Source organism: Haliotis rufescens, unplaced genomic scaffold (assembly GCF_023055435.1).
Source record: "Haliotis rufescens isolate VD_foot unplaced genomic scaffold, xgHalRufe1.0.p SCAF_9, whole genome shotgun sequence".
Lineage (NCBI taxonomy): Eukaryota > Metazoa > Mollusca > Gastropoda > Lepetellida > Haliotidae > Haliotis > Haliotis rufescens.
In genome coordinates, this window is record NW_025964383.1 from 11,100,634 (window position 1) to 11,123,712 (window position 23,079).

A 23,079-nucleotide genomic window follows, 5' to 3' on the forward strand; every position below is an offset into this window, starting at 1 on the left:
TTTCAGTTAATGTTTTTGAGAAAAGTTGAATTGTTTTGTCATCCATAAACCAAGTAATCTAACAAATATAAAGTTGTGTTGACTCATATTATTGCATTTGATTTCTGATGATCTCATAAAATAAAATGCATTTCTGAAAAAAAAACAATATACAAGATTCAAAATGTTATTGATGTGATTAAGGTGCTCCACATGTGAAATGGCAGTGGTTTACGCGAAGGGCTAATGCATATATACATGAATGTTGAGTAGGTTAGGGATCTATATAACAGTCTTAATACCTACACGTGGACTGGTCATCATTTTAACAGTAGAACAATGGGGATGTCTGTTCTTAAAAGAAAACAACTCATAATACCTCAACTAAACTAATACCTTGTATTAACTGATGACGAGGATACTGACTGTGAATCATGATACTGTGATGCACTCTGCATCCTTTGCTGATGAGCACATCCAGTGTATTATCAACACGTGCTACCACACACAGTGTTCGAAACGTATCTGTTTTAGTATCACATATATTATCTAACACATCAAATTGATTTAATGACTAACATCTTCTTTAAAAACGACGATGATCATGACTGTTATTGTTTAACAAACAACACTAAATAACACTAATTCTGTCATCAGAACATTATCTTGCATCTAACATTCCCCTTAAGGAACAGTATGTGGAGTATTATACTTTCAAGTCATAGAGCCCCATATGATATACATCAAGGATACCAACATAGTGCCCACTTCTCCCAAGGAGAATACATAGAAGATACCATGTGTAAGACAGATTCTGATATCAAATGTAGTCAAAATCAGAATTTGATATTAACATACATACAATATTGTTATTTTTACTTAATCTTCTAATTTCCACACATATTACCAAAAGGTAAGTGAGTGGGTGAGTTGGGTTTACTGTCGCTTTCAACAGCACTATCGCAGTGTGCCAGATTAATGTAGGAGGAAAGCCCGAGGTGATACAGGTCTCAGACGTTTACCACTTCGGTGAAACCCACGAGCATGGGTATGGTGCTGACAAACCCAGAAACATAATCGGGGAAACCAGGATTCGAACCCATAATCATAGGTTTCTGGTGTGCCTAAGGGATGCAGCTCTGCACAGCCAATAGCGGCGCCTTATAATAAGATGACTGGGCCACCCATGCCCACTTAAAGGTAAGGATAGGGTGGAGAGCAACCTGTGCCTTGGTAAACAATGCTGTGTGACGTCTCCCAAACATCACTGGCACAATGTGCCGGCAACAGTCTTCTAGCCACAGTCAGTAATAGACATTTATGCATAAGTGGAAACCATGAACTTTAGGAAATCAATTTGTTCATGAAGGTTGATAATGTTTGCTATGAGGGTCAATATGAATATGCCCTGTCAGAGATTTATTTGCAAATATAAGATAGCTACACGATAACTGCAAAGAATAGTGAAGAATGAAGCCTTGCTTATATAACGATAAAACATTGTTCTATCATGACCTCATATGTCAAGATTCGAACATGCGCTCACAACTTGAAGACATCGTATATATGACGTTATGTTTGAGAGGGGAGTGTCTAGTGAGTTGTTTCTCAAAGATGTAGCTGGGCAACACAGATTAACGCGATGACCCAACGATCATATCCCAAAACGGGAGATATATGGTAATTGTTATTTGGAGAAAAGGTACAGATAATCGACGTGAGGATAGTGAGAATATGTGGGAAATACCCATAAAATGGACCTTCTATTGAGGGAGTCATCATTATTTGAATACAGGTAAATATTTTTAAAGCTCGTACATTTTATCATCATTCTTAAAAAGGCCATACATAATGTTGATATCTCATATAAGAAATAAACGAGTCGTGGTCATTGTTCATCATTCAATAAAACACTGCAGGGAAAAAAAAACATGGGGGGGGGGCAGTGTTTTATTGTACGATAAACAACAACCACGAGTCCTTTTTTACCTAAATGTTCTACAAGCTACCATAATGAACAGGGTGCAAGATATCACATTTGCCATCTAATAATGAGATTCATACAACTGATGGTTAACTGGTCAACACTTATGATCCACCGCTGATTAGGATAGGTAAAATATATTACACATATTGTCAGAGAAGTACATATCTTGGCAAAAATATTGCATCTTTTGCGCAGAAAAAAGGTCAGCCTTTCAGAGGATTCGTTGAAATATTGTGATACTAACGCAGTACACCATCAATGCTTCAATGTCAGTATTAGGGCCAGGTACTAACAGAGTATACCATCAATGCTTCAATGTCAGTATTAGGGCCAGGTACTAACGGAGTATACCATCAATGCTTCAATGTCAGTATTAGGGCCAGGTACCAGTGCAATAGACCATCAATACTTCAATGTCAGTATTAGGGCCAGTACTAACGGAGTATACCATGAATGCTTCAATGTCAGTATTAGGGCCAGTACTAACGGAGTATACCATCAATTCTTCAATGTCAATATTAGGGCCAGGTACCAGTGCAATAGACCATCAATACTTCAATGTCAGTATTAGGGCCAGTACTAACGGAGTATACCATCAATGTTTCAATGTCAGTATTAGGGCCAGGTACCAGTGCAATAGACCATCAATACTTCAATGTCAGTATTAGGGCCAGTACTAACGGAGTATACCATCAATGCTTCAATGTCAGTATTAGGGCCAGGTACTAATGGAGTATACCATCAATGCTTCAATGTCAGTACTAGGGCCAGGTACCAGTGCAATTGACCATCGATACTTCAATGTCAGTACCAGGTCCAGGTAATAGTCCATTGAATATTTCAATGTCAATATTAGGTCAGAGCACTAGTTAAGTATAAATGCTTCAATGCCAGTATTGTCCCCAGGTGCATCTAGTGAAATGTTTCAATGACATAAGTAGGCCTTTATACTAACACAGTGGACCATCAATGCTTCCACGTCACTAATAAGGTCAATGTGCTCTTTTACATGGCCATTACTTCCAAGAGGACTTTAATACTGAATTACCAATGTGTCCGATCCATGATAGTACATGCTTATTTCAGTGTACTGTTTCCACTCAGTACTTGGAGAAGGGGCCTGGTTCGTGTGGCAGCAACACTCGGTGTGGGTAGAAGGAGTGGTCCACTGAGTAGTGGAGCAGGTTTGTCAGACTTGACATGTACATGTCAGCAAACCGGGCCAGGCGTCGAGTGAAGTAAGTTGGATTGTGGTATGTCCGAAACAGACTGCCAAACCGTGGATTGAACACGCCTTTTGTGTAGTTTCTGCCACAGAAGTAAAATAATGATTATTAAATTCAACTGATATTATGGAAATGTGAAATATTCATAACATTCAACTCATTGAAAAGATCACATGTTGCAATATACTGACTATGATAAACCAAACTCTAAGCATAGAAATTAACATTCACAAAGAGGTGATTACGAGAACACTGTTTGAAAGACATCTTCATGTTTACTGCAAACCATCAAGAAAGAGGAAAGGAAGTCAAACAGTCTTGCTAAATATATGGAACAAGTATTTTATTTTATTTGCAATGGGTAGAAGGTAGCCCAATGGAATGATGAAGTGAAACTTTGCTGCATTCTTCATTCTCGACATTACAATCTATTCCAAGCCTGGCCCCAGATGGTTTCAGACAGCCTCACCTGAGTTCATCTCTCTCCTTCAGCCATGCCTGTATCACTTCTCTCTGTTCAGGGCTGTCCTGACACTTGGAAATAAACAATACTGTTAGTTGGGTTTCTCAAGATCCACACAACCATCAACCATTTAAAATCATCATAATTTTAGTCTCTACTTCTATATGATTCCACATGTGAAGTACCACATAAATATGCTTTCACATAAACTTAATATCTCATATTCGTCCATTTGGTGACATTCCAAAAGACAAATTTTCGAAAATATCAACTCTCCAAACCATATTACCAATACTTCCTGGATAGAATTGGTTCCTGAGAGTATAAGGTCATAACCATGTAACAACTTTGACTGGTTGGCGAGGGACTTTGATGTGGCTGATTTTGATCATCATGTCCTGATGTTATGGACCGTTGCTCATGCTTTCAGTCACCAGTTTGCCTGGTCCAACTCGATTATTTACAGGCCAATGTGACAAAGCTGTACTATTGCTGACCGTGGCCACAAAAGAAAAACTACATCAAACTATTTCATTGAGTGACCTTAAAAAGTGTCATTGACATTTCACTCAGCCATGACTTATTCAAACAGCTGGTGATTTAGTTCTTTATAGATTATTCTTCACAGATTACAAAATGCTCTGTATTATCAAGAATAAAGCCACATATTTAAGGTTTTCAACATGTTTCTATTTTGAGCTTTGGTGCCATTGACTTTATATGGAGGTCACATCAACACTGATGCAATCCAGGCATCAACAAAGAGGTCATGAGTCCTAAGTTTCCTCAAATGCCAATTTTAAATACTCCAAATATTGTGAACACATGCTCTTTCAGGATGACCTTAACTTCAATATTCCTGAATATCAATACCGTGAATGATTCAACTCAATGAGATAAACAGTGCACTTACCACTACCACTACCACAATTACACATCCTCTACATCTCACCTTGTGGTGCATAAGAAAATAACTATACTCATATGACAAGAATATCTCAACTGATTGTATATCAGACTGCAGGGAGATTGTCAACTCAATGAGATAAACAATGAATATAACAATACTCATATGACAAGAGTATCTCAACTGATTGTATATCAGACTGCAGGGAGATTGTCATTCCAACACTGTATGATTTCTCACCAAGCAGTGTTTAAGAACATAACAATACTCATATGACAAGAATATCTCAACTGATTGTATATCAGACTGCAGGGAGATTGTCACTCTGACACAGTATGATTTCTCACCTTGTGTTGCATAAGAATATAACAATACTCATATGACCAGAATATCTCAACTGATTGTATAACAGACTGCAGGGAGATTGTCACCCTGACACAGTATGATTTCTCACCTTGTTGTGCATAAGAATATAACTATACTCATATGACAAGAATGTCTCAACTGATTGTATGTCAGACTGCAGGGAGATTGTCACTCTGACACAATATGATTTCTCACCTTGTGGTGCATAAGAATATAACTATACTCATATGACCAGAATATCTCAACTTATTGTATATCAGACTGCAGGGAGATTGTCACTCCAACACTGTATGTATTCTCACCTTGTGGTGCATAAGAATATAACTATACTCATATGACAAGAATATCTCAACTGATTGTATATCAGACTGCGGAGAGATTGTCACTCCAACACTGTATGTTTTCTCACATTGTGGTGCATAAGAATATAACAATACTCATATGACAAGAATGTCTAAACTGATTGTATATCAGACTGCAGGGAGATTGTCACCCTGACACAGTATGATTTCTCACCTTGTGTTGCATAAGAATATAACTATACTCATATGACAAGAATGTCTCAACTGATTGTATAACAGACTGCAGGGAGATTGTCACCCTGACACAGTATGATTTCTCACCTTGTGTTGCATAAGAATATAACTATACTCATATGACAAGAATATCTCAATTTATTGTATATCAGACTGCGGGGAGATTGTCACTCCAACACTGTATGTTTTCTCACCTCGTGGTGTGAAAGAACATAACTATACTCATATGACAAGAATATCTCAACTGATTGTATATCAGACTGCAGTGAGATTGTCACTCCAACACTGTATGTTTTCTCACTTTGTGGTGCATAAGAATATAACAATACTCATATGACAAGAATATATCAACTGATTGTATATAAGACTGCAGGGAGATTGTCACCCTGACACAGTATGATTTCTCACCTTGTGGTGCATAAGAATATAACAATTCTCATATGACAAGAATATCTCAACTGATTGTATATAAGACTGTAGGGAGATTGTCACACCAACACTGTACGATTTCTCACATACTGATGCATATAAAGGATATTACAATATTAATAGCATTGTAAATTTTACATCAAATTGTATATGTATATCACAATATATCCTCATCCCATCTCACACCATGCATTTATTCCTGACATCGATTTTGATGTCGACCCTCAGGAAAGGGGTGTCATTGTCGCTCAGATGTCGACCCACAAGTGGAGGGAATCATGTCAATCCTGATGTTGATCCGTAGACAATAAGTATCGATGTCCATCCTTAGAAGATTGGTATCAATGTCGATCTCTTAATCAGCCAGGTGAGGGCCCATTTGCATATCGTTGTCAAAACTGATGGTGGTGTATAGCGATAGTAATAAGACATAGATTTGCAATCCGAATATGATGTGTATCGATCGTAATGGCCAAGCGATGGGTAAAGGTCAGGCGTGTGAAGGTATCGATCCAGAGAGGGAGGGGTATTGATCCCAGCTGTGATGGCAATCCCTATAAACGTTACGTCAATCCCCTGCTGAATGTTGATAGGCATGGTGTTGTGGTTCTTGGTCAGCGCAACAGTCTTCGTCAGTACAATGTCGACCATGTTGATCTTGATGTATGGCATTCTGTGTCACTATCAGTCTGTATCGATGTAGATCTGTAGAATGTTGATCACTCTAACATCGATCCCTCGAATGTAGAACCCTCACATGTCGATCCTGGTCAGAGGGGCGTGATCTATCTCAACGCTTCCTTTCTGTAGGTGAAGGGTGAAGACAAGGCATCAAAGTATGCTGGGGTCCATACTACAGGAGTAGTCCCGGGAGCACTAAAACATCTCAAGGGGGAGCGAGAGATGACAGACAACTTTCAGCTGCGGGTTGGGGAATGCTTGGAGGGTTTGTAGCAGTAGTTGTCACGGTTGCCATGCTTGTCGTGAAGGGACTGTCTTTTGCCAAAACTGTACATATGTCTGTAGTTGTTGTAACATGTGTGCAGGTGACAGTCAACAGTCATTGTCAACTGATAATGAAGTCAGGGTGGACACATGAGGTTGTATTACGACTGCAACAGCAGAGGAAATGGTTGGTTGTGTCACACGTTAGAATTGTTAGACGATGAAGGCCCAAGTTCCACGTCCTAGATGTAAACTGTCTATCGATGTTGCGTTTCTGGCATTTGCCAGAGATCACGAGGACCAACTGGAGAATAAGAACGTCTGAATATCTTGCAGGACGGGTGTTTATCATGATCATTTCCAATAATTGGCCGTAAATGTTTATAAGATGTAAGAGGAAGCCCTTTAATAAAACAAGAGTCAATTCTCTATTATTCAAAACACGTCCCTACACAATGGTGATGAGAAAGAGAGTGATGTGGCAGGGAAAGTCAGATGATAAAGTCGTGTAAGGTGACTTTAGGTCACACACAGGGAATTACAGTGAGTGACCCATTTGTTTGGGGAAGACCATGGTGATGCTGGGATGTGTTTGGGTGAAATGTTTTTAGAAGCTAGAAACTTTGTTCAAGCACGTTTCAACATAAAGGTTAAAAGAAGAAGGAAGAAATGCATAGGATAAGTATATAACTCAGGAATATCTCAACTGATGGTATCTCTGACTATAGTGAGATTGTCACACAGACACAGTGTGTCTCACACATATACATGATGGTATTTCATCTGGTGATGCAGCTGTGTACAGCTAGAAGACACACATACTCATGATGTTAGGATGATATCCCACCTGGTGTTTTTCTATGAGTTGTTGTAGAGATACCAGCCACCTCACAGCTGACTTGTATGCAGGGTCGTTCTGCTGTTCAATCTCAGCCTGAAGTAGACATTAAATGTTATGCATTTCCCATTGTCTAGAAGGAGTTCTTGCTTTCCTGATTTATAGTGATAAATGGGCAGTTTCACTGGGTTTTTATCGTTTGTTATACTTTGCCCTGAGATGTTTCTGAGAGAGAAAGTATGGGTGTGACTGTAGCTATTTTCATATGCCATCACAAGAAGGTTGACTAAAGAAGCAAACACATCGTTGTTTACTGAGTGTCACAAATCTCCATTCTATTATGAGGAATCCCCTGGACTCAATAGCCACCGAAGCTTTGTTTCCAACGTCATGCCTTCACTGACTTTCTCTCACTCATGAGTGTAGTTTGATCAGACAGCTGCATTTAACGAAGCTGTGGTTGCGAATGGGTTCAGGATTTGTATAACAGATGATACTAACATAATGTATGTTCAATACTATGTTGAGTACGTAAAACTTTCCAACTGAGTTGAAATTACAACATGACAGCGTACCTCCAGCTCAGGAATGATAGCACCAGTTCTCCAGCCATGGCGTAGTGAGGGATCCTGGATGTAGAGGAAATTATACCCAGTGAACTTCAACCATCATTGATATTATACATGTCTACAGACAGAACTGTGTTGGCAACATACCAGCCCTGAAATGTCAGCCTGCAAATAATCAAGTCTGGTACAGACAACATTTGATGGGGACCTCTGTAATAACACTGACTGGCATTTGGAAATACTTTTAGTTGCTTCTTTGATTAGAAGGCATTTAGAAGTTGGAGTACTAAGTAAGGATAAGAATTTATGTATAAACAAGTGATGATAACTTGCTTGATAATGGTGTTAGAACCTACACCGAAACGTCGCTCTTAATTGTAATATAGAAGTTGTTTATCCATAAATATTATCTTTACTTAAATTTGATTGATTTTAATGCAAGAAGTATAATACTGTATCACAATGTATTTCTCCCTGTACATGAAGTACTACAGCGTTCGCTCCCTTTATCCGCACTACTCACAGCAAGATCACTGTACACATGGTCACCAAAGTACAGAACCCTTGAGCCGTACCAGCCGGTCATCTGTGTCAGGAGGTAGAAGTTACCCTGGTAAAAGAGATTGCGGTAAGTCACAGAATCAGCATCAAACAATGAAAATAACAACATTCAGTTCTTTGGTTGACCAGTAGTACATTCATTATCAGTACTTCAGACTGCAGGCAACAAACATAAAGACAAACTCCCTTGCCAGGTCAACGAAACTAGGATGTTGATCTGGAGATACCTGCTGTTTCGTTCCAGTGAACTAAACCATGCATCATTACCATATTACCACATCTTGTCCCAAAAAACACAGCGGTGTAGAAGGGGGTGCTCATTATACACAAAGACATTACCATGAGCATGTAACACCTGAAATACCATGTCAACAAATCCGTACTGAAGTATGCAAATTAATCATGTAGTAACACTGTCTTGTTTCAAAAATGTTCATTGTATATCTGGACTTATGTTTGTAACCAGCGTCCTACCATAGATCTGATTCCTACATATATAGTAAAGCTGCAATGAAAACAACATGATATTGAAATATATTATTCCTGATAAAATAACAGTTTCAAATACAATTCTGATGATCATTGCATAAAACAAATGTAACTTATATTATTGGGTAATTTCTAACCGATTCATCGGTAGAGTGGGAGAAAACGGGTGTACAACTGATTGCTCTTACTGGCTTAGTTTACAATGGTTTACAAGAAATGCACACGATAATCTTAATGTCTGCATATAAAACAATACCTAGTAGAACACAATTTTAACAGTAATCATCTTGTCTAGTTACATTTTGTTTGTTATCATCTGTTTGTTTACCTGAATTCGCCGATGGGAAAATGTAATATTTTTAAGTGCATAAAACTCGAAACATTTTGCTTTTTAAAATAACGAATCCCCTAGAGGGGGGCTGCACACTTTAGTCAAGAAATATGATACTGTCTTACAGACTTCGATGATCTGGAGATATCTTCTGATTATATCCTGGTGAACTAATCCGTGCATCATTGCTGTCTTATTGACTGAGACGATCAGATAATGATCTATAATTACCGTATTCAACGTAATAATCGCCCAGGGCGCTCTCGAAATTAGAAGTAGGGGGCTCTTATTAGAATATTATTTTCCTGAAAAAAACAGACTAGAATTTTATTGCCCATAATTAATGGTGCATATAACACTTGAGTGCATATTGTATGCTTATAAATAAGTCTTGTGAACATTGATCAATCGGAAGGGGTGCTAATTGGGATTGTTCACTAGCCAATATATTAGCAAATACCGGCGTGGGCACTTGTTAGATCGGGGCGCTTATTACGTCGAATACAGTATCTGCTGTTTATATCCAGAGGGAGCCAAGTACCTGTTGATAAACTTTGCCTTTCTCCAGTGTCTGAACCCGGTCCCAGGATTGGCTGAACAAGGCTGGATCGTAGGTGCGGAATGGCCTGAAAGAACATGTGTGAAGCTGTCCATAAAATACTGTCCAAGGCCACCAGCTTATCATTGAACCTGTGAAGATTCGGGGTAGAATAAATCTTCAGCAACCCATGCTTGCTGTAAAAAGCGACCATGCTTGTCGTAAGAGGTGACGAACGGGATTGGGTGGCCATTCGCTGACTTGGTTGATGCATGTCATCGATCCCAAATTGTGTGGATTGATATTCATGATGTCAATCACTTTTACAAACCTGTAGAGGTAATGAATTCTCTGATGAAATCCTCCTTGGGGCACTTGCTCAAGAAAATCTACATGACATAGTTGTGACCATTTTCCTTAATAAAAAATATTACCACACAAAAAACTTCGTTTTTGTATGATATACGACCACCCTTATGGGGCCTCACCCCCCACGGCGCCTCACGCCAGGGGGAGCAACTCTCACCCAAATCACTTTCCATATGTCAAATGCTGACGGAATGTGGGGAAGTGGGTGGCCGTGCCCCAAGGAGGATTTCATCAGAGATTTCATAACCTCTACAGGTTTGTAAAATTCTCTTTCAGATTAAATCCTCCTTGGGGCACTTATTGCATCAAGACAGACTCCCAAAGATAATCGAGGAAGTGGCATCCATCAGCAACAGGCGTAAATAAATACATCGTATTTGATTATTCAACAGAATAAAATATTGAGTTCAATAAATGGAACCAACCTTATCGTGAGGCACCACCGTCGAAAGGCGGGGGCTAGAGACAGGGCGTGGTCAACCATATATTATGATGAAGCCTGTTTTTGCGGCTTGTTTTCATAAGTTGAGAACTCGAAACACCCCCCAACCCCCGCCCCCCGCCCCCCCCCCCCAAACTTTTTTTGAACAAGTGATATAGGGGCGTAGATCACGAGACTATAACCCGCGCTGAGCTAGGCCAGAGGGTCCCCGAGGATCGAAGGAGTGCGTGTGCAAAATACGAGTATTATCGAGTAGTAAGGACTGATATTTATCGACCGCAGAAGATAAAATCCGGACCATTACTGAGCAGTATAACCGGAGGACTGTCTAAAATCTCGAATGCTCAATCGGCTAGAGATTAGAACTTTGCCCAGTTCGGAGAACTGACTGACCAAACCGAGCACGCTCGCTTGAGTGTTTGTCGAGTTGGTAATGCTTGATGAACATGCTCGGCTGGCTCCAAACAGCCGCGGAACAGATGTCCTCAATGGGCAGAGCCGTGGCGTACGCTTGTGACGTAGCCACTGCTCTAACCGAATGAGCCTTCAACCTGGTAGGGGGGTCCCTGCCTGTAAGCGTATACGCTGTACAAATGGTTGAAACTATCCACCGCAAGGTAGATTGTTTGCTCGCAGGTGAGCCAGCCTTCCAACCGCCGTAACAGCAAAATAGTTGGTTATCCTTACGGATACCCATAGTTCTGCTGATATAGGCCTTGAGGGTCCTGCGGACATCCAAGACATGTCTTGCAATGGTCCCCAATGAGGAAGGCTGTGAAAGAGCAGGTAGCTCAAAAGGAGCCGTTCACGTGGAAGGCGTGTGCGACCTTAGGACGGTAAGAGTCCGGTAGTCGAAAACCCCGGTGGAAAACAGTTATTTCGGGATCGGCTGACACACCACAAGGAACGCCGTCTTCCAGCTCAACAGCTGCAGAGAGAGAGACAACAGATCTCGAAAGGAAGGACGGGACAGCCAATCGAGAACGATTGACAAGTCCCAAGGGGGACTGATCCGCCAGACTGGCGGTCGGATCCTGTCCACACCTGCTAAAAAGCGCTGCACTAATGGGTGTGCACCCAGAAGTGCCCCGTCGACAGGGACGTGAAAAGCTGCGATAGCTGTAAAGTACCCTCGGACTGTTGATGCGGCCAGGCCGTCATCTAGTCGCGACTGGAGGAACTCAAGCACGGCTACAAGATCTGCAGAAAAAAAATCTGCAATCCCTCTATCGACACACCAGCGCGCATAGCAGGCTTATCTATCCTCGTACTGATCGTTTGTCGAATCCCTCCGCGAAGCCAGTATTGTGTCTGCAACTCGTGCAGGAATACCGCTTTTCTGGAGGTGATTCCTGACACTGGCCAAGCCACCCATTGAATCCTGGGATTCGGGTGGAGGGCCCCGTTCTGGGATAGGAGGTCCGGTCGTAAAGGTAATATAACAGCAGGCTGAGCCAGAAACCTGAGTATTACTGGAAACCAACTCTGCGCCGACTAAAGAGGTGCCAGGAGCACAATTAGTCGTGCAGGCTGAGTGCCTAGCTGAGACAGGTCCTTGGAAATCAGAGGTACTGGGGGGGAATGCCCACAGAACTGTCCGTACAAACTAGCTGGAAGGCGTCCGGTGCCACTGACCTCGGGTCGGTGACTCGGGAGCAGAACGTTGGTGTCTGGTGGTTCACCCCAGATGCAAACAGATCCACCTGTAACGACCTGTATAATAGGGAGAAAATCCCGAAGATCCCCAGGTCGAGCCTCCACTGGTGAGGAGCGAGGATCCGGCGAGACAGAGCGTCCGCACGGACGTTGTCCATCCCCGGGAGATAAACAGGTAGCACCCTGACACTGCAAACACGAAAACGTCGTTTATTTCCGTATATGGTCATTGGACGGAAAAACGACGTTATTTGGACGTTTTCAAACCATCGTTTTTCCGTCCAAATAACGTCGTTATTTGACATCGGAATTTACTGGGAGAGAACGATATCATCAAGCTCCTCCCTTTCTTGATTGACATTGTCAATAAAGCAACAGCGTCTACCGATATTTCTACTTCTCAGATTTCATTGGTCAGTTCTCGCGTGTTAGATGACAGGCCCGCGTTTGACGCTGCACTCGAAGCGCTAAGCGGAAGTATTGAAATCAATCGTTCTGCGCATGCGTATTACTTAATGCCTTGTCTAAATTTTCCGTTCTGAGCATGCGCGTTTTCGCGTATTGTTTCCGAGATTTCATGTCACCCCTATTTGACAATGATTCATAAACACAGTCTCGTGAAAGTTCGGAATCGTACAATTCCAAACTGGTGATGCCTATTCACACTAAGGCATATTCTTCCCCCCCCCCCCCCCCCCCCCCTAAATAACCTTGACAGGAAATACTGCTGATAGCCCCTGGTCAACTCAGCCGCGCTACCGCAGAATGTTCGTCCAACTCTGCAGGGGGGCATTCAAACACACTGAAATGTTTTCGCCTTGCATCCAAGATGGTGGACAAGTGAAATCGTATGAAATTGGGCTATTATAGGTCGCTGTCTCTTTTTTGATTACCCAATAAAGTCACTTCAACATTCAATTTCCGATACCAGTAAATGAATAAGTGTGTTTAACGCTACAATTAGTCAAAGACCAACGTTGTCTGGTTTGATGACACACAATCTAACAGGTAGCACATTGTGTACACCCTATCCCCATTAAAGTCTCCACTGTGCGTATTCCTGGTGACAAAAAGGCATAATTTACCTAGGAATCTCATTAAAACATTCATGCACGGCATTCTCTACCTCTAGAAGATTATATAGTTAACATGCTTATCCAAGTCGAACTATCATGCCGCTCAAAAATCCAGCACACACACACACACACACACACACACACACACACACACACACACACACACACACACACACACACACACACACACACACACACACACACACACACACACACACACACACACACACACACACACACACACACACACACACACACACGGACCTAAATAACCTGGACAGGAAATAATGCTGATAGCCTCTGGTCAACTCAGCCGCGTTACCGCAGAATGTTCGTCCAACTCTGCATGGGGCATTCTCAGTGGCTTCAAACGCCACAATCAGTCAAGGACCAACGTTGTCTGGTTTGATGACATTATGTACACCATATCCCCATTTAAATCTCCACTGTGCGTAATCCTTGGGACGAAAAGGCCCCATGTACCTGGGAATCTCATTAATACATTCATGCGCGGCTTTCTTTACATTAAGAAGATCATAGTTAACATGCTTATCCACCTCGAACTACCATCCCGCCCAAGATGAATTTTGATTTACCAATCCCTGAAATGAAAAGACGTGCGTTACGAAGTCGTTACCAAGTCGTCATCAATATCCGTAAATGTCTGTGATATTATTACCCATCCAAAGCCGAATATATTTATTGTGCTTTCTTGACGACAAATGTCATAATTGGGATAAAACTTTTTTAGTAAAGTACAGATTCTCGTGTTTTTTTGGGTTGACTCCCGTCCGGGGTTTGAGCCCAAACTGTGAGTGAGGCACCCAATCGCCAGGAAACAAGTCAGCGATCTAATCCATTCTCAGTAAACTACATATTCTCGTAATATTTAAGGTTGAGATAATGGACGTTGATGGACAAATTAAAGCCAAAGCCTAACTTATGAATGATCGGTAATGGGCAATAGACAAGGGGCAAACGGGAGGCCGGGGTAATCAGCGCTAATTATCTGTTGGCTTCCCTTGTTACGTTTCCTTCTTTGCTATCTTTTTACTTTTGTTGTTCTTACAGGTACATGTATATGTTCTCTGCCTCATAGCATTTATTCACCCGATGAAGGGATGAGTATATACACCGAAACGTTGTGTTCCTCATAATAAAGACGTTGACATTCATATTTTTTCCTTATGTGTATCACTTCTTAATGCCCTTCAAAGACTCAATCTAGCTTTGTTTTTTAAATGTGGAGATATTTGCTTAGCATATAATATGATCATGCCTATAAACATTTGGGTCTTTGTCTGCATGAGCATTTAGACATAAATTTTATAGCTGATGACATTGCTAAATCTGCAGGGATGCAGTACACGTTATAGCAAGCTGTGATCTTTATTCACACTTTAAATATTCGAAAGGAGATCTGTATGTTTATCGTAATCTTCCGCAACTCTCACCTCCTGACCAGTTGAACTTCTTAGTGCATTCTGATGAATGAAATCTTTTGCGTTATGATAATCTCTGTTTGCTGATATATAATATGTACATATTGTAAAATATTTGAAACGTGATATTCGATGCATTCTACATATCTATTCGAACTACGTAGTCATTTTTATGCTGTACAATTCTTCTACTTCTTCTTCACACACACACACACACACACACACACACACACACACACACACACACACACACACACACACACACACACACACACACACACACACACACACACACATTCACATTAATTGTTTCATTAAATATATCATCGAGTATCAGTAAGAAACTAGAACTAACTGCCTTTGTTCTGTAAATCTCACCAAGTTTCAGCTTTCGCCTATTCCTTTGTGGAATAAGGTTTCACATTTGTAAAATGATCTCTCTTATCTGTCTGCACCATCAACTTGACTGCCCTCAGCCCCTGCAGTTTTCCCATCCCATATTGCCAAGCAGGTCACCCACAAGGAGGAATACGGCCCTCCTTCAGTCCAGCTATACTGTGCCCAGCACAATATGTTGTGAATACGTAGCCTTGCTGTGGCCAAACATTTTGTAACAATTTGGCAACAGCATATATAATTCAGTTTTATTTCAACAAAAACGGAAAAAAATCGGATCTTCTTATTTTGTGGATACCATAAAAATAAATCAAACCAATGGATCGTTTGAGCTAGCATGAATATAAAAAAGTAATTAGCAAGTCGATAGTCATAAGTCCATCTGTTGGTCCCACGTGAAATGTTCTTCATATATACTGTAAATCATGAAATTAATGCAATCATAAGACAGCACATTAATGCGAGTATAGAACCCTGGCCTAAAATGCGTCATGACATTTATGAAGGTAGCCTTGCAAAATCACTGTGGAGTCACAATTCAATAATGTACTATTGCCTGATAGACGTTCGACCGAAAAATATCATTTGCTAACTTCAACTGTTCATCTTATTTCGATTAATGTATGTTACATAGTTAATATGTTCATGGGCTTCTTCACTGAATGTATAGTGTGGAGGACTACTTCACTGTAGGATAAATATTTTAAAACGTGTACTTTTTCCTAATTTAACACCCTTAAAAGAGGCTGTAAATAATGTGGATATCTCATATAGAAATAACAAGTCGTGGTCGTTGTTTATGGAACAATAAACAACTCCTACTCGTCGTTTGTGTCTTAATTATATGACCATATACACTAGCATTATATCTTTTCATAAGCATTTCCATTACCATAAGAAACCCTTGCCAAAAGTAGCGCCAACTGCACGATTACGACAAGACCAGGAGCACCAACATATTAAAATATATACAACAGCTGTACTTGCTTATCTTTATACTTAAAAGCATCAGTGTTGTCTGTCATACAGACCCCGAAACAAATATGTCCAACACAGCCCAATATTTGGCAAAATGAAGAAGGTCTCTCGGCTCCTATTTATTATATTTTATAACTATTCTTTTATAACTGTTTTTTTTTCCGTCAAATATGTTCCTTTCAGAGATTAGATGCTATTCTAGCATCAGGTCTGTGGTACGTTCACTACATCAGAGTTGACATTAAAACGATATTTACATATATAAATACATACAGAGGAAATGCTTAGCATCTACCTTTTAAGGAAGAGTGCAGGACGACTTGCTTTTTACAGATATGTCTAGACATATATGTATGAACATTTGGATGAATATAGATATACCTCCTTATAGATAGTGTTCGTAGATGATTGTAGAACGTGCATGAAGAAAATGGAATAATTATGTGAGTAATCGGGTTAATACCACGTTTAACAATATTCAGCCATATTGCGATATTGGTTTCCAACATACAAGACGGACCATGAAATTATGACTTGAATTTGGAACTGGCTTTCTGGTGTGATGTAACACCCCATAATATCCTGTAGAAAAAGAGCTTAAAGCACGAATGTTAATTCATCAGTATATATGTATTTTGCGCAAAAGGATATTGTAGGATCGACGCTGACATGCGCATATACTAGTAACCTATTCACCATTGCTGTAATATTTAATTTATTTGTATTTTGACACATATCGATAGGAACATGGAGAGTCTGTCTGAAGATATATAGACACGCATGGGATCTTTTGGATAGTTGTACCTCACGGCTAGACTAACGCTCAGTCTCTGAAAATATATTACTTTGATTAAAACGAGAAACTATATTTAAATTTAAAGGAGCCCCAGTGGGATGGACATTTCAGCCTGAACCTGTTGAACATCTAGGCTTGTTTCATTTGGGGCTATAGCATTGCAGTGAAGCCTGGGCGGAAGAAAAAAGCTGTTTACACCCATCAGATTCAAGTCACTACTTCTCTCTCCAAACGAAAATAAAATACGAAAAATGTCAGAAGTGTTCAATCTTAATCCTTCTAATTTTCTATTTAGATACAAGTTTTAACTTTAAAGTAATTATATGTATCTCATGTTAAAAAAATGTATTATTGGTATCTGTGGTGCTGGTACCGTTTTGTCGCCATTGTGTAGCTTTTGTGGAGTTGCTATGAATATCAAATACATGTCTTGAAATATGGACTTGTAACAGAACCCATCATTGAACCATTTGCAGTCTAACCCATCTAATTGCCGTGTATGGACATATTATCCATCTACTTATACATATTTATTATGGACATGTACATAATTTCATTGCAACATATTATTTAAAAAAATACCCGTGAAGATCGGGGTTAGAATAGGCCTTCAACAACCCTTGCTTGTACAAAGGCGACTCACATCATCGGGTGGTCAGGCTCGCTGACTTGGTTGATGCATGTCATCGTATCCGAATTGTGTTGATCGGTGCTCTTGATGATCATAACTGGATTGTCTGGTCCAGACTGGATTATTTACGAACCACCGTCATATAGCTGGTATATTGCTGAGTGCGGCGTTTAACAACAAACACTCAAACAAAAACTATTATTAAACACCTTCCAACAATGAGAAATTAAACTTATATTTTCTATATATTCTGTTATATTTATAACATAATTTGATTCATAATTTAATTATTGCATTGCTTTCTTGTCTGTCATTCAATGTACATGTTCAAACCCCTAAACTTTGAATATTTGATTTTTTTCAATAATGGTTACGTTAGTGAGTTGCCTAGATCTCTCGTTTATCTCTCACACGAACAGATTAAAATAATTTGTTTTTACTATCATATTTCAGTTTATTTAATTCATAATACGAAATTAATAATTCATTTATCACAGTATAGATCATATTCGTTTATATCACTATCTGGTGTTAAGGTTTTATTGCAGAAATTGTAATGAATTCAAAATGTAGAAAGATACACAATTTGCCATTATTTGACGTTAATACTGTACAAAGTATAATATAATGATGAGAATTCCTGTAACGGACAGTATTTAAGAAAGAAATATTAGTCGATTAGTCAGATATGCCCTTCAGTAGTATTATTGTATATCTCCAGAGAGAGGTTTACATTGTAGTTCTCATTATTTGTGGATAATTCAACAAGCAAAAGTAGAAAATATATATTCTATCATAACGAAAGAATACAGAGTATACAATAACTCGCAATTGTTCAAAAGAGATTTCAAATCACAATAACATATCTTATATAAACAGAGGTGCTAATGGTTTAATCTCTACATTGTGCCCATGTTCGTGAGCCGTTGTTCTATTCAGCCAACAGCCCAAACCCGAAACAGCCCTTATCCGATTACACTGACCCAGTCCTCCAGTTCTCCATGCGATACTGTCGCTCTTGTACGTCTCCCAGTCCATAGAGAATAAATTTAAAAGGAATCCAACTCAAGTCTAGAACTATTTGTCAAGCCTAGATTGCCTCAATGCTATCAATGAAAGTAAGCGTTAATAAAAAATATTGTTCTTGGCTGCTTCAGATTATATTTTGTAGATACATATATTTAACTACGAAAATTGTACTGACGCCGGTGTCCCGGTATAAACACTCCCCCGTACAAATTCTACCCCCGGAGATTTTATACCGGTACAGATTCTCCCCCGGAGAATCTGTTGTGAAATAAAATCTCCCCCGGGCGGATATATTTCGCGCCCCCCTCAGTATTAAGTCTCCCCTCTGATTATTCGGTTTGCTGCAATGTCTTTAAGTACTATATTCTTTAAATAGTTATCTTTAATGTAAGGAGGGTTACTTTAAAAATATACTAGCCACATAAAGAAACTGTGCACGGAGAAAATATATTCTGGACTGAAATACAACACAGCAAGAACAAAATGATGCAGATGCTGTAGCAGCTGAATGATCGGACCATAAGAAAATGTCAACGGGACCTGAACAACATCTGTTACGATGACGTCAGAAGATCAAAATGGAGTAGAGGGTCAAACGACAAAGTCAAAAAGTCAATAACGGGTATGACCACCCTGTGCGTGAATCACAGCAGTGCATCGGCGACGCATGGAGTCCACCAAATGGGCATGGAAGGCCTGGGGAATGGCCTGCCATATCCTCCTCAAATCCTGTGCCAAGTCACGGACGTTATCTGGAGGATGTGGAAGCTGACGCAGACAGCGCTCCATTTCATCCCACACATGCTCTATTGGGGAGAGATCTGGAGGATTTGCAGGCCATGGCAGTAACATGACATTGTTATGGTGTAGGAAATCCATTGCGACCCTAGCCGTGTGAAGACGAGCGTTGTCCTGTTGAAATGTCAATCCCGGGCCATGACGTTGCAGGAAAGGAATGACTACAGGCCTCAGAATCTGATCTCTGTAGCCAACACCGGTGGGATTGCCCTGAACAACCACCAAAGGGGTTCGGTGCCGTGCCGTTATCCCAGCCAAAATCATCACAGAGCCACCTCCAAAACGATTTCTCTCCACAATACAGTTGCGTGCATAACGTTCTCCCAAACGCCGGTAGATACGTTGGCGCCCGTCACTTGTGGAAATGTTGAACCTCGATTCTTCTGTAAAGACAACATTTCTCCACCATATTCGAGGTTGGCGAACATGATTTCGACACCATCTTAGACGGTTGACTCGATGACGGTGTGTCAGGATGGGACGTATGGCAGGGCGTCGTGGTCGAATCCCGTACTGACGTAAACGATTCCTGACAGTGTTGGGATGGATACGCGCAGTCCAGGAATTGTCTGGGACGTCGTTACTGCCGTTTGGAACTTGTGTCGGAGATGTGTAACTCGAATCCATCTGTCCTGTCTTGGCGTCGTTACTCGGGGACGTCCTGAACGTGGTTGGTCGGCAACGTCATTTGTGTTCTGATAACGCCTCACCAATGCCGATATCGTGTTACGATGGCATTGGAAATGTGTTGCCACCTGTTGTTGCCTCATTCCCGCTCGGATCATTCCAATGGCTTCATGACGCTGTGCAGCTGTCAATCTTGGCATGATTTGCTTGTGATATGCTTGTGTCTGCGCCTGAGAAGTTTTGAATTTTTGAATGACCACAGATTATGCTTTCCAAAGTGACAGCGAATTTTGAGTTGCACATGCTGTGTACAGCTGCACAGGATGCACGTGCAGTAACACATTGCACGTCCATAGGCCCCCATCAATGACGTCATATCGCATGGCACGTGCACGAGCGTTTGAATGTCTCAAACCTATATTTCATATATGGACGGTGTGCCCTTATATCTTTATTTTCTCCGTGCACAGTTTCTTTATGTGGCTAGTATAGATTATGAAATATGGTCATAATTAATTGATATTTCAGCATATGTTATTTGGTAACTGTACCTTCCATCCTAAAATAATTATAAGACATAATCATACCAAACAAATTTGAATTAAAAATAACTTAATGTGACAAATACATGTACGGTTACTGTTGTAACTGAAATTCAGAAATCTTATTAATCCTCGCAAACATTCGGTTTTAACACGTACAAACTGTCAACATATCCACGCGCGCCTCCAGCTCAGGCTGTCCGTTATACTCTGATTTAAGATCTAAAATATATTCCTTAATACAGGCTACGATTTGAAAATGGTATCGGTGTAGGTGGGGTGAGGTGAAATGGGGTTTAACGTCGCGTCCAAGATTATTGCACTTATATAGCGACGTGCATGCACGCGTGTGCATGTGTGTGGCTGCTTGTACTAGTCCGGACTGATGCCGATTTATATGCTAGTTCACTGACATACCATGCCGCAGTTGAATGAATACCCCACTCAGACACAGTATACTGACTCCGAGCCGACCAGTCCTTGCTTTAAACATACAACATCATAACTATCTAATTCAGCAGTGATTAAATCTACTGTGTCTTTAAGACAGCGTACGTTTAGATGTATACTCTTTAAATCTGGACTATGCAAAGGTCCTGGATTCGGACTATTTTATCGCAGCAAAAGAGAAAAAGTAAAACTAAGAATGATAATCGGAAATTTTATAAGCAAAGTAACCCAAAATATAGAGAAATGTGTATCATCTTTCCGAAATGATTAGCATGTAGAATAAATTCTAAAACACCCACCGCCAGCCTATATTGAACAACATCAACCGGCATCGTCAAAGCAAAGTGCACATGTAATTGTTACAATCGGGCTGGCGGTGAATCTTAATGAAAAACACCTTGTTAAAAAGACACACCGAAACTGATTTGCATAACTGATGACCACAACATATTGAAAAATATCAAAACAGTAAAAATGATACAGTATAACCTCATAATCAATCGCCAGCTGTCAATATACAAAACAGAATAATACATCAAGATGACAGTTTTCATGTAAAGATTAAGTATTTCTAAGCAAATTAAAGATACATATATCTAGATATTGTGCATATCTTTAAGTTGCTTAGAAATACTTAATTTTTACATGGAAACTGCCATCTTGATGTATTATAATGTATTGTATATTGACAGCTTGTGATAAATTGTTACCAGATGGCTTCAGCTGGTGTAGCAGACAACACACTTTCCAACAATGGGGAAAAGGGTAAAAATATGAGTAGGCTGGTTATCATAGAGCAGACGGCTCACCAGTCTAAGATGTATTGAAAATACACACACTTAATTCTCAACCTTATCTAATGTTAATTCAACAATTTATCATATACTTAGCAGTGGGATATTCTGTTAATAATCTCTCATAATACTATTGAATGGTTATGTACATTCTATCAATGTTTATTTGTACAAAGCTGTTTTATGTATGTACAGAAGTGGGACATTAATACATTATTGTCTGTCTGTCTACAATGTATACCTTACAATTTAACCGATTACACACGCATGGCAAGTATTTATATAAACGACCGAAAAGGGAGGGGGGGGGGGGGGGGGGGGGGGGGGATATTCTGGGGGGATATTTTATTTCGTAGGTGGGGGGAGAGTTTATTTCGAGAGGGGCGGAACAGTACCGGTATAAATTCGCCGGGGGGGGGATATTTTATTCTGGGGGCGAATATATTTCGTGACAGGGTCCCGGCACACAATGACAAGTGAGGATGCCGCGCTACACTATAATGAAAATTATAATCAAGTTGACTAGCGTGTACATTACTACAGTGAACATGTACATGATCATGCCATCATAATCAAATGTCGTAATATCAAATACTAATATATTATTATGTGATGAATTTGACTATATCAGTGGTAACATGTGATATTAATATTCCATCAATTTCTTTCCTGGTTGGTCTATCCATGTCTACAAAATGAAAATAATGCAATTAAAAAGGAGCACAGAACAATTCTTAATTTCAGACTAGAGCTGTGGAAATCTAGACTTTCCAAATCATTATAGACTTGAGTTGGTCTCATTTTTTACATTATTCTCTTGGGTCTACGTCACAGCTCATGCCACACAATAACAAGACCAGTTAGTCCCCCGGCGGAGCGCCTGGATTTT

The 23,079-nt window shown here is 40.1% G+C and overlaps 1 protein-coding gene across 1 annotated transcript; it reads right to left on the bottom strand.

Annotated features, from left to right (window-relative positions):
- Positions 1 to 1,890: 1,890 nt before the first annotated feature.
- LOC124125003 (5'-nucleotidase domain-containing protein 2-like) lies at positions 1,891 to 18,988 on the bottom strand. Its single transcript, XM_048391091.1, has 7 exons — positions 18,934 to 18,988; positions 10,168 to 10,286; positions 8,769 to 8,855; positions 8,252 to 8,305; positions 7,686 to 7,772; positions 3,662 to 3,726; positions 1,891 to 3,274 (listed from the first exon to the last, which is right to left on the bottom strand). Exons 1-7 carry the CDS (start codon positions 18,986 to 18,988, stop codon positions 3,067 to 3,069), a joined length of 675 nt encoding a protein of 224 aa, XP_048247048.1. The 3' UTR covers positions 1,891 to 3,066.
- Between the last annotated feature and the right edge of the window lie 4,091 nt (positions 18,989 to 23,079).

Excerpts from the sequence above, each read along its gene's own strand:
- LOC124125003 (XM_048391091.1), bottom strand. The coding sequence starts at position 18,988 with ATGGACTGGGAGACGTACAAGAGCGACAGTATCGCATGGAGAACTGGA. Across the intron at positions 10,287-18,933 it reads ATGGAGAACTGGAGGACTGG|TATTTTATGGACAGCTTCAC; the intron begins GTCAGTGTAATC and ends GGCCTTGGACAG. Across the intron at positions 8,306-8,768 it reads ATGTGTACAGTGATCTTGCT|GATCCCTCACTACGCCATGG; the intron begins GTGAGTAGTGCG and ends CTCTACATCCAG.